This window comes from Lolium perenne, chromosome 2, assembly GCF_019359855.2.
Source record: "Lolium perenne isolate Kyuss_39 chromosome 2, Kyuss_2.0, whole genome shotgun sequence".
NCBI classification, from domain to species: domain Eukaryota; kingdom Viridiplantae; phylum Streptophyta; class Magnoliopsida; order Poales; family Poaceae; genus Lolium; species Lolium perenne.
Genome location: NC_067245.2, coordinates 94,957,375 through 94,968,316, shown reverse-complemented (window position 1 = coordinate 94,968,316; position 10,942 = coordinate 94,957,375). Strand labels below are relative to the sequence as shown.

The window sequence follows — 10,942 nt, the reverse complement described above, 5'->3', positions numbered from 1 at the left end:
GAATGGATAGGAGACGAAAAGCGGTGAGAGAGGAAAATGATACGCTCACAACTACGAGAGACAGACAAGCGGGACCCACACAGGCAACGGTAGGCAACAAAAAAGCCCAACAACTACCCAAATAACAATCCCGGCCCAACTAGACAACATAACGGGCTGACTGCCAAAAAAGCGGGATGACACAAATCTTGATGCACGTAGAGATCCAACGGACAAAAAAACGACTGAGACATAACATAAGTTTCAGCTGACTGAAACTTAGCAAATTCGTTAAACATATTATTATGATCTTGAGATACCGTATCCTGGGATCTTAGAAGTCATCACAGAGACCAATGTGCATACAAAATTCCTAGCTAAAAAGTGTTTTGTAGTAATCTACAGCAATATCAAGCTACCTTTATTTATGCTAAACGGGGTTTTGGGAGATGCCTATTGCCTTGGCTCGCCTAAAGCCAGTTCAGTTGTACCAGTAGTCCAGTACTTATCCGTTCCCTACATATATCTCTCTGCATTTCTCCACCTCTCGCTCAGAGACCTGCTCGCAAGAATCAGCAGAGCGCCATGGCCTCCATCCCGTGCACCATCCAGCTGGCGACCAGGACGGCGTCTTCGTCGACGAGGTGGAAGTCGCCGCGGGCGACGCAGGGAGGGGGAGGAGCAGCGCCGAGGACGCCGCTGCCGGCGCCGAGGATGCAAGGGTGGTCGCTGCCGAGCAAGGTGGCGCCGGCGAGGGGGAGCTGGAGGGTGGGGTTCTTCAAGTTCGGGAACAAGGACGCGGAGGGCGCCGGCATCTACGGCAGCCAGGGCAGGGACGACTTCGACCGCGACGACGTCGAGCAGGTGAGAATTCCGCCCCGCTCCCTGAATCGAACCGTCTCTGGATCTCCGTTTACCGCGCTCATCATCTGACAACAATGGCCGTGGGTTGCAGTACTTCAACTACATGGGGATGCTGGCGGTGGAAGGCACCTACGACAAGATGGAGGCGCTGCTGAACGAGAACATCCACCCGGTGGACATCCTGCTGCTGCTGGCAGCCTCCGAGGGCGACTTGCCCAAGATCGAGGAGGTGCTCAAGGCCGGCGCCAAGTACGACGTCAAGGACGCCGACGGGAGGACGGCGCTGGACCGGGCCAACCCCGAGGTCAGGGAGTTCATCACCGGCTTCGCCACGGCCAAGGCCTGATCGTTCATGTTTGGGGTGTGGATTCTCGTGGTTACGGTTTGGTAGAGTGTGTATAGCCGGGAGGTTCACTAGCTGCTCGAGAAGCCCCTTTGCTATGCTGAATGCCTGAATGGGACAATAGGAACTTGAGTTGGTTGATTGTATTTATTCAGGAACCGATAAACAAGCTGAACACGGAGTACTAAAACAGGTTTCGCTGTCATCCTTGAACTGAGACATCCAGCAAGCAAAAATAATGTGATGCAACTATGAAACCGGCATTGATTCGTTGGTGCATATTTTCGTTTCCACAACTGTTTCTAGCAAACCTAATGTAGATGAGGTCTTCCTAGAGTGTATCAAATATGCCCTCAAATCATGTACTCACTCGGATCCATAATAAGTGTCGTGGCTTTAGTTTAAATTTAAATCATGTACATCAAAAAATGATTTCATGGCATGCACCAATACTTGCAGAACAGACCCCTTTCTGACCAGCATCAACGCCAAGTGCGTACAATTGGCAGCATCTACACCCACCTCCAATTTGCTAAACCGAAAACACAAAAAATTGAAAGAATTAAAAAAGCATGAATGTCAGACGGTGTTTATTTGCTGGCAACAACAAAGTAAAAGAATGAAATCCAGAGTAGTACAAGAATAAAACTTCAGGCACTTGATCTGGACCGAAGCAATGCACAGTACAAAGCTTTCATCCTTTATTTCATTTGCTCTATCAGTCTCCATTAGTAGATAACCTATGTAGTATGTACTATAGTTTTACAATGGCAACCGCCAGAAGATTCAATTGGGGTACATTTTCTTATCCCTGCCTGCACAATGAACACTGGTATACTCTATAGCCCCTCAGGAAAAAAAAAAACTCTATAACCAAATCCCCCAAACATCTCTTTTTCCAGTATTATTAATTTCATAATTTGTATGGTTTGTGGCGTTACTAACTACAAACATAAGGCAAATGGCAAATGTACTTCAACCTAGGATGTGCGCGGAGTGCTTGTTGAAGAGCGGTGTCCACTGTGACACCCTCGCGGAACAGCTTGTCATATAAGAGGCAGATAAACTGAGCCAGGTACTCCTCATCATCAATATCTTTGTTGATTTCACCGTTTTTCTCAGCATCACTGTCTTCCCAGTCACTTATAGGGCTAACAGGTTCAGGCTCGGACTCATCAGCATCATCATCCCCAATGACAAACTTCCCATTCTCTAGGTTTCCATTAACATCCATCCCGTGGTATGCAATTGCCTGGGAATCTGGAGGCTCGACAGATGATGAAATGACTGCTTTGGCACCAGAATCCACGAATGCCTTCGCAAGGCCATGGGCAAGGCCATACTTACCACTGCACACAATAATCCTCTCCCTCCATGCTCCAACCTAGGCCAACAATATGTATATAAGGTAGTATCAAGAATCAAGTGTGCCCTAGACTATGGATATGCATTGTGACAAACATGCTAAATAGGCAGAAGGCACCATGATATGCCAGCTAACAGAACCGTGCATCTACACTGCTACATTGCCATTTCGTTCATGACAACTCTTTTGAGCCATGAGGTTCATGTGTTGTGCATTTACCATGACAACATTTAATAACAGCACCCAAAAAAAAATGCATGCTTTATCCTATACTCCTAATCAACTGGGAGTAATGTACCACTATTACAGATCTTACTTGGAGCTGTATTTGCAGTTTGGGTTTCACTAAGAATCACTATGAGAACTTTTTACTTGTCCCTATCTACGAAAATATGAAGATCAGTTCAAAGGAAGTGCAATCTGTCAATAATGGCTTACCATCCAACGAACATCTTCGGGTGACATGTGACAAGCAGGCACTGTCCTCCTGAACATATAGGCACCAATTTCTTGGTTATCTTCCATTACCTGCGACAAGGTAACTTAGTAATACTATTGACCTGTCAAGGAAACAAAGAAAAGGATAATGCAGTCCTACTTGTGTTTGGCGCCCTATGTAGCGGTGATGTATCCCACCAATTTCAAACGACGGCCATTCTGCAACCAACTCAGATAAACATGAAATCTTTGAGACCGAATATGCACCCTTTCTCTTACACCCATGCAGCATGGTAGACAAGCTTGCTTTCACACACTGCAGAAATTTGTCTGCAAGTTCCCCTGGTTCGGCAACTACAAATACATCATTCTGCCAGCTGCAATAGTAAGTTTTGCATCACATAACCAGAACTTACAGGTAAGTAAATGGTTATTCCATTAAACAGTAAATAGAAACAGTACCTCAATATTGAACCAGTTGAATCATTTTGAAGAGCTAGGTGTATCACACCAACTTGAGGCATATTTTGCAGCTTATCATACAATGAACGAACATGTCCAGATGGCTGCCATGACTTTACTGGTGATGTTGGTGGTGAGGACTTTGTAGTTGGGTGACCATCCAGGCTAAGCAGCGGAACTTGGTCGATTCGACCAAGTCGTTGAGTGCCGTCAGGACTATATAGAAGTGGACTAGATGGAAAACTCCCAGTAAACAAGGGAGAGGTAATTGGAGTTGGAAGTGCAGTAGTTGGTTTTCCAAATCCAGACGTGCTATTCATTAGAGTAAGCCTAATACCATTCTGGGAGCAGAATGCTTCAAGCGAACGGGTATGATTTATTTTCTTTCCAAAATCAGGATTGAATGAAGCCTCTACAAGTAAAACCACACGCCTCCATCCTAATGTAGGATTACTTTCACTTAGACCTAGCAGGATTATAAGGTGTATCAATCACATGTCCCATAAAGTGTTACAGAATGGACTCAAATCCAGGTAATACAAACCTGAATTTGATGAACTCAATCTTGAAAATGACAGGGATTTGATGATTCCAGAAGACTTCTCTTGCTCTTGATATCTTGGAACTAAAAGCTCACAAACATTCTTGAAATCCTGTAAATTTTTCTGAATGTACTCTTCTGTTGCAGCCTCCAACTTAAGCCATACAGCAGGATCAGTCTCATCTAGCTCCATGCCACACCGATCATCAACTGACAGCATAACAAGATCTCTCATTTAAATATCCAAGATCAACACTTTAGTAGTGCCAAATTTACTAAACAACACTTATGATTATGTTGATATTGGTCAAACGCACAGCTTCCTTGGAAGTTAGATTACCTGGATTAAAACGGAAATATTGCATTTCAGGAAGCATAGGAATCAGCGTATCCAAAGTTTCTTCCACTCTCTCCACTGAGCATGCACTTTCTATTAAAACCTGCCCTGTATCCAAGTAGCGCCATCCACCCCGTCGACTCTAGATGAGCATATGAAATATCACTATATGAGGAGTGTGCCAAAGATGCATACCTCAGATCAAAGTTCACTAGAATCTAAGTGTAGTAAACTGTAACATGCAACACATATTCATCTTGGACTTAGGTGTTTCATCATACTAACTTATGCTTGGATTTGTTATTTCTGAAATAGAGGTCAGTGACATTTCGATGTATAGCATCTTAGATCGATAAATTCCTTGTAATGCCTTGAAATGCAAAAGCCTGTAATAATTGAACATAACTAAACCTTATCCACAAGATTTTACAAGCCTGGAAATAATTAAACCTTATCCATAAGATTTTACAAGGCTGGCACTATGTTGCTTGATATGCAAGTATTAAGATAATAAGAAAATACTCCGTAGTATATTTCTCACAAGAAACAGAGGTACCATTCTAGTAAAGTTGCACATGCACTAGTTATTGCACAACTTTGAATAGTTCAATGATGAAATTGTTTTAGTAGCAAAATCAGGATCTATGATGTGTATTACCTTAGTTGGAACTGACCCACACCCTATTGAAACTAGGCAATCGATTCTCGTATCAGGCCACAAAAGTTGCGCCTCTCTTATCGCGAAGATTGTGGGATTGTTCGCTACAATAGCTCCGTCTTGCCAGCGATTTACATCTGAAAAAAAAAAGAGTAACAAGAAAAATGAGGATAGAGGTGCATACTGTATCTTGAAGACTCGCAACAAACAGAGACATTCATAAATGAAAATCAACTAGCGAGTTTAGGAATTATTTACCATCAGAGTAATCATCCAGATAATATGGAGCTGCAGATGATGCTCTTATGGCTTCCCATAACTGATGCTTGCAGCTCCCCATAAAAGCACCACGTTTAATACCAACTGGTGCACCAGAAACAGCCGTTCCAACTGCGCCAATGCATGGACTTTCTGCCATTCCTGGTGATATCTCCAGAGTGCCAGGTGGATACTGGAATATTACAATATGCCGCAAAACAAAAAGAGAAAACAATCAACATAAAAACGATGACAATAGCTAAAGTAATACTAAAAAGATACTCCCTATCTTTCCTTCTGGTTTCAATATTGAGAACTAAATAGTCCCAGCATACAACTGTGCAAACTACATTTCAAATTGCCAATGATGGAGGATAAAAATAACCTGATAGTTCCGAAATATATATGGTTGGGCAGGCATGGCACTGACTAAAGTGGATACAACAAAAACCTTCGGAATGCCTTTCACAGAAGACTCTATTAGGAGGTCACCATCATCGTCAGCACACATTTCCTTTAGTAACCTCTCAAATTGATCTGCGCTGTGCTGCAACAGAAATTCATTAGTCACTACTTGCACAGTTGCACTACATTTGAATAACATAAAACACCACACAGAAGTTCATTGATTGATTAATACCTTTGAACCATGTACAACCACTCTAAAACTCTGTGACGAACTTTTGAAAAGTTGATCCAGCTTCTCCTTCCATGTAGCAGATTCGTCCTTAGGGACAGGTTCAGCAAATACAAGTTTCCCTAGAACATAAAAAAATTTAATTGACAGCACACTGACATTAAGAATTAAAAAGTATCAAAGCATGAAGAACCAAAAGATATTTACCAAGTTTTGTGTATATTTCTTCACACTGATCCATATTCATCTGCTTGATTCCAAGAGCCATCGCAAGCATGCCACCTGTCGATGTACCACATATGAGATCAAACATTTCATGTATGCGTTTCCCTGTTCCTTGTTCTATTTGTTTAAGCATTTGAACAGTTGCAAGGCCCTTCATGCCACCACCATCCATTGAAAGAATACGCAGACCCTTCTTTGCAACTGGCCTCCCTCTTATTGCCCGGCGCAAGTTCTCGTTCTCCCCTACAAAGTTTGAGAAGATTTACAAAACCGATCAACACAGGTCATGGTTACTAGATTAATCATAAGAAAACAAGTCAATCAGAACCACAAACAAATATACCTAGAATTGCCAGGGCACGTGCAGCTGCCTTGCTGACACGCTTCTCTTGTGAAAAAGTAGAGCGAATTAAAAGGTCACGCAAACTTTCAGAGTGTATAAGGGTGCGACGAGTCTCCAAGCAGAAAGCCAAATTGCCAACTGCAAATAGAGATAAGCGTTGCACCTAACAAAATGAAGCAAATAGCAATGAGCATCCAGTAGTTACCCAAAGAACACATCAACCAGAGTCTAAATCCAGATCATCTTGCCTCAGAGTTCTTGTGTGCACAAAGTGCTTTCAGTGACTTGAGCACATCTTTTCTCAACATCTTTTGAGCAACAAGATCAGAAACAAAAGTTAACGTGACCACAACTTGTAATACTGATACTAATTCTTCGTCATCAAATGATTTCAGCACAGCTTCTATAGGCTTCATAATATCACACTTAATCAGCTGCATTGCTGATGAAATATCTGATGCTAGTGACGAAAGAGCAAGGCATGCTTGCTCAACCTGAAAAAAAATTGCCAGTTAAGATAATAACAAACAAAATGTGGTACGGTTGAAACATACAACTATTGTCACAGAACTCAGCACATTTTGTGTTTTCAGGTTTGAGTTAGTACCACGTGACGATTATCGCTGCTTATCATGCTGATAAGCTGCCTGACAGCATTTTCTTCTTTGCTAATGGCAACTTGATTGCTATGATCTTCCATTATTTTGGCCAAAGCAGAAGCCAGCAAAGGATGGTGACAGGAAGAGAACCGGAAAACAAGCGAAAAGAAGGCACTAAGTTTGTGCCTGGCTGCAATGAAGTAGGAATAATTCTCGGTCTGGAAACAAAACCAAATGGTAAACTTGTCAAAAAAATGCTGTAAATAATGAGATGACGTAGCCAACAGAATGATAGAATGCCAAGGTAGTTTAATCTACCTCTATTTGCACAGTGACAGACTTAAGACTTTCCAGTGCGTCAATTCTAATATTTGCAAGTGTGAGATGCCTAAGGTTGTGCAGCGGCAAGATTTCTGGAAGAAACTCTAGGGGATTCCCAAACAAGCGCAATACGCGGAGCTTAGGCACTGATCTGTGGAAACCAATAATGAATTGTGAGGAAAATTACCCAACCGAAATAAACTACAGAAAAATAAATCTCTATGAATAATATTCAGTAACCTGAAATCCAATAATGGGCGGACAAGCTTATTGTGTTCTAGTGATAATTCCTCCAGCAAAACGCACTGCCGCAGTTCTACTGCTTGTTATAAGAGGAGAAAAAAAAACTTACATCATTTGCAAGGACATGCATAATGTTGAATGTCAAAAAGTTTTGATGTACTACAAGCTGTAAATACGAATTTTAGATTTATACAGAAATAAAAGGTCTGTACACTAACCAGGAACAGAAACTAGCATGTTGTTGTCAACGGTAAGCACTTTCAAGTTCTTCAATTCACCAACTTCAGGTGGTAAAACTGACAATTTATTGTTGTCAACATAAAGTTTCTCAAGAAATGGAAGACGGGTCAATTCAACCGGAAGCACCTGCCAAAGTTTTGTAAACATTTCATGGTTAGAGTTGCCTTTAGTGTCAATCAGTCTCAAAATTCATAGCCACAGATGTAGCTGACAAAAGGATAACAAACATTTGAAATAGAGAAACACACAATAAGGCGCAATTGACAATACTAGCAAAACGGTTAATGCACTAAAGGCCCAAGGGGGGGCAACGAACGGGGGAGGTGGAAAACAGGGGTTGCAGAGTGTGTGGTGGTTATTCACGAGTCGGGCATGAAAAAACAGAGAGGAGAGAAAATCAACAAGATTGATCGGACGGGGAAACCAAGAGAAAAAAAAACTAACCCTAGAAACCTGTTCACAATACTATGTTACGCATAGCGATCTATTCCCAGGGCCCTAGGACAAACATACAAGTACAGTAGGGGTAAAGTCAGGGATGGAGATAAGAGGGGACGAGCAGGGGCTACGTCCCTCCTATGCTTCTCACTTTCTTCACAATATTAGCCCCTCCTATGCTTCTCACGTTCTTCACAATATTAGGCATGGCAGCTCTTTTTCTATACTGTTACACAACTATCTCTCTAATGAGGCTCATGAGTCATGATTAATACATAATTGGTACATTAGTTGACTATAGACTGAAAATATTGAATATGTCGCCCATTAACAAAAAAATGTCCTGAAGGAAACAACGGTTCAATCTCTGGTGAAGGAGCATGTGTGGTAGGTGTTGCAGTAGACACATCATATGCCGATGAGCATCATCGGAGCTCTAACACTGTAGCCCATAGCATTGGTTTTCAAACAAGATAATTTGTGGTCTTGAAGAACAACTGCTGCTTCTGAAACGATTAGCTCTCGATCTGCTTTCCAATTGGGTAAAGCAAACTCCCTCCTTCAACGAGCACGGGGCGGCTCGTCCCACCGCTACCTTATCCTATTTCCATACTTCTGTCGCTCCATCCCCATATGGGTGTGGTACTACTTACGCATGTGGGCAATATCTGCGTGCCAACTTTCAGCTCAGCGTACAACTGTACTACGAGAAATAAAAGGCAAAAATGTATTGTTACAAGAATTTATTCATGTGGACAGGGTATATTAATCAGATAATATGCCACAATCTTCGCCAATTACCTTCTTTTGTTGAGATAAACTGCTACCGTATATTACCTAGGTATACTCAGATGCCAGGGAGTTTACAAGAAATTTAGAAGGGTTAACACACCTCCATCCATGTTGGAGCTACAGATTATACTCCCTCCGTTTTAAAGTAAGTTTCCCAACTTCTACGTACAAATGTATCTGCACATTAAAATGGGTCTAGACACGATCTAAACAAAGTTGTGACACTTATTTTGGAACAGAGGTAGTATATATTACCAGTAGATCTTTGTATGGCAATTATCTGTTCATTTAACGGTTACATTAATTTTCTGCAAGACTTGTATTCGATTGTTTGGCATCACAAGGCAATTGGCCCTCCCTTTGTTTTGCGCCACGCTCCACCACTGAGCACACGGGCTTTAGTATTTACCTTTTTTCAGTCAAAATAGTGTTGTAATGACTGAGCATATAAAAGCAATGAACAATGACAATTCTTCTCTATCTCGACTACTGTAAGTTGTTTGAACCCTTGCCTTTGCAATAAAAAAACTAGTGCAGTTCGTCCCTCTTCTCTACTCAAATGCTTCAAAAAAAAAAAAAATCCTCAGGCAGTTTGTTGTTTATTTACGAGGGGTTCGAATAAGATAAGCATCCCATAAAATCAGTCTCTAACAGTCATAACAATACTATTTTGACCTGTACCCATTGTTAGACCTGATCAGAATCTGTACAACTAAAAGCAGACCAATGCGGATGAACCAAAACAGCGGCCATGTACAGGAATTCCGTTAGGAACACCTGAAAACCACGATTACACCTACTATATGAAGAGCAGTACAGGCAACATTAAGCAGGTACGCATGGAAGACGAGGTCAGAAGTTTTTGGATCATGAGAATAGAATGGGTGGATGATGGACTCACCATGAGGCCGCAGTTGCAGAGGCTGAGCGCTGTGACGGAGCGCCAGTGGTCGGCAAGCACGGGCACGCCCGCGGCGACGGCTCCATCGGCAGCGGGCGCGGGCGCGAGGTTGGATCTGATGAGCCGCGCGAGAACCACGGCGCCGTCGCCTGTGCTCTGCGTGGAGCCGAGCGCCCGCGCGACCCGAACGGAGCGCAGCGCCTCCCGCCTCCTGACGACCCGCATCTCGACGGCGACCTTGTCGTTGTCGTTGTCGGGCCTGAGATCGACGGAGACGGCGTCGTGGGGCGGGGGCAGCGCGACCATGAGCTGTGACTGGAGGCGCAGCGCGACCTGGTCCTCGTCGTCGGCGGCGGACCAGTCGAGCTCGATGCGGAAGCCGAGGTCGCCGTTGGCGGTGGCGGTGGGCGAGAAGGTGGGGGACTGCGGCGGGGGCGAGGAGGGGTCCTGATCGGGGTCGTCCTCGGCGAAGTCGCCGTAGTCGAGGGTGAGGTGGAAGATCTCGGAGCTGCGCTTCCAGCCCAGGCCCCACGACGACATGGCCGCCGCATCAAAATGGCGGCCGCGCTAGGGTTCTCGGATTGGGGAGCGCGGGGAGGGAGATTTGGTGGTGTGAGGAGGAAGACGAGCGCAGATCAGAAGCCGAGTGTAGGCGTTGCGTTGTTTTGGTTCGTTTGGTTTGGTTTGGCCTCTGCCTGTGGATGGAAAGAAATTTCCGCGTCATTCATTCATTCCTTTGCGTTTTGTGTTTGGGGTTTTAGAGCATCCCCACTCGTTGGCGCTCCCCACGCCCAAATCCGGCGAAATTTTCGTCCGGATTGGATGAAGATTTGGCGTGGGGAGCGCCGAAGTTCCAGCCGTCCCCCCGGCAGGAAACCCCCAACCTCGACCATTTGACATATTTCAAACAAATTCAACATAAAATTTAACAAGTTCGGCAAACAAGAGTACGAAAAT

General features: G+C 43.8%; 2 protein-coding genes across 2 annotated transcripts; one reads left to right on the top strand and one right to left on the bottom strand.

Moving 5' to 3' along the window:
* The first annotated feature begins 512 nt into the window (after positions 1-512).
* LOC127333293 (protein LHCP TRANSLOCATION DEFECT) lies at positions 513-1,391 on the top strand. The gene is made up of 2 exons (XM_051359673.2): positions 513-843; positions 935-1,391. The coding sequence occupies exons 1-2, from the start codon at positions 565-567 to the stop codon at positions 1,187-1,189; spliced, it is 534 nt and encodes a 177-aa protein (XP_051215633.1). The 5' UTR covers positions 513-564; the 3' UTR covers positions 1,190-1,391.
* A 461-nt stretch (positions 1,392-1,852) lies between these two features.
* On the bottom strand, positions 1,853-10,676 carry LOC127333292 (phospholipase A I). The gene is made up of 18 exons (XM_051359672.2): positions 9,986-10,676; positions 7,833-7,980; positions 7,612-7,690; positions 7,369-7,522; positions 7,059-7,268; positions 6,700-6,945; positions 6,452-6,614; positions 6,091-6,351; positions 5,887-6,005; positions 5,632-5,793; positions 5,247-5,439; positions 4,989-5,125; positions 4,334-4,472; positions 3,997-4,203; positions 3,453-3,918; positions 3,151-3,367; positions 2,991-3,080; positions 1,853-2,570 (listed from the first exon to the last, which is right to left on the bottom strand). The coding sequence occupies exons 1-18, from the start codon at positions 10,523-10,525 to the stop codon at positions 2,127-2,129; spliced, it is 3,975 nt and encodes a 1,324-aa protein (XP_051215632.1). The 5' UTR covers positions 10,526-10,676; the 3' UTR covers positions 1,853-2,126.
* Between the last annotated feature and the right edge of the window lie 266 nt (positions 10,677-10,942).

Bases quoted from the DNA above. Each gene is read 5' to 3' on its own strand.
- LOC127333292 (XM_051359672.2), bottom strand. From the start codon at position 10,525: ATGTCGTCGTGGGGCCTGGGCTGGAAGCGCAGCTCCGAGATCTTCCAC. The intron at 5,126-5,246 runs GTAAATAATTCC...TTTTTTTTTCAG, and splicing joins TCTGGATGATTACTCTGATG to ATGTAAATCGCTGGCAAGAC. The intron at 3,919-3,996 runs GTTTGTATTACC...TAATCCTGCTAG, and splicing joins ATTGAGTTCATCAAATTCAG to GTCTAAGTGAAAGTAATCCT.
- LOC127333293 (XM_051359673.2), top strand. From the start codon at position 565: ATGGCCTCCATCCCGTGCACCATCCAGCTGGCGACCAGGACGGCGTCT. The intron at 844-934 runs GTGAGAATTCCG...CGTGGGTTGCAG, and splicing joins ACCGCGACGACGTCGAGCAG to TACTTCAACTACATGGGGAT.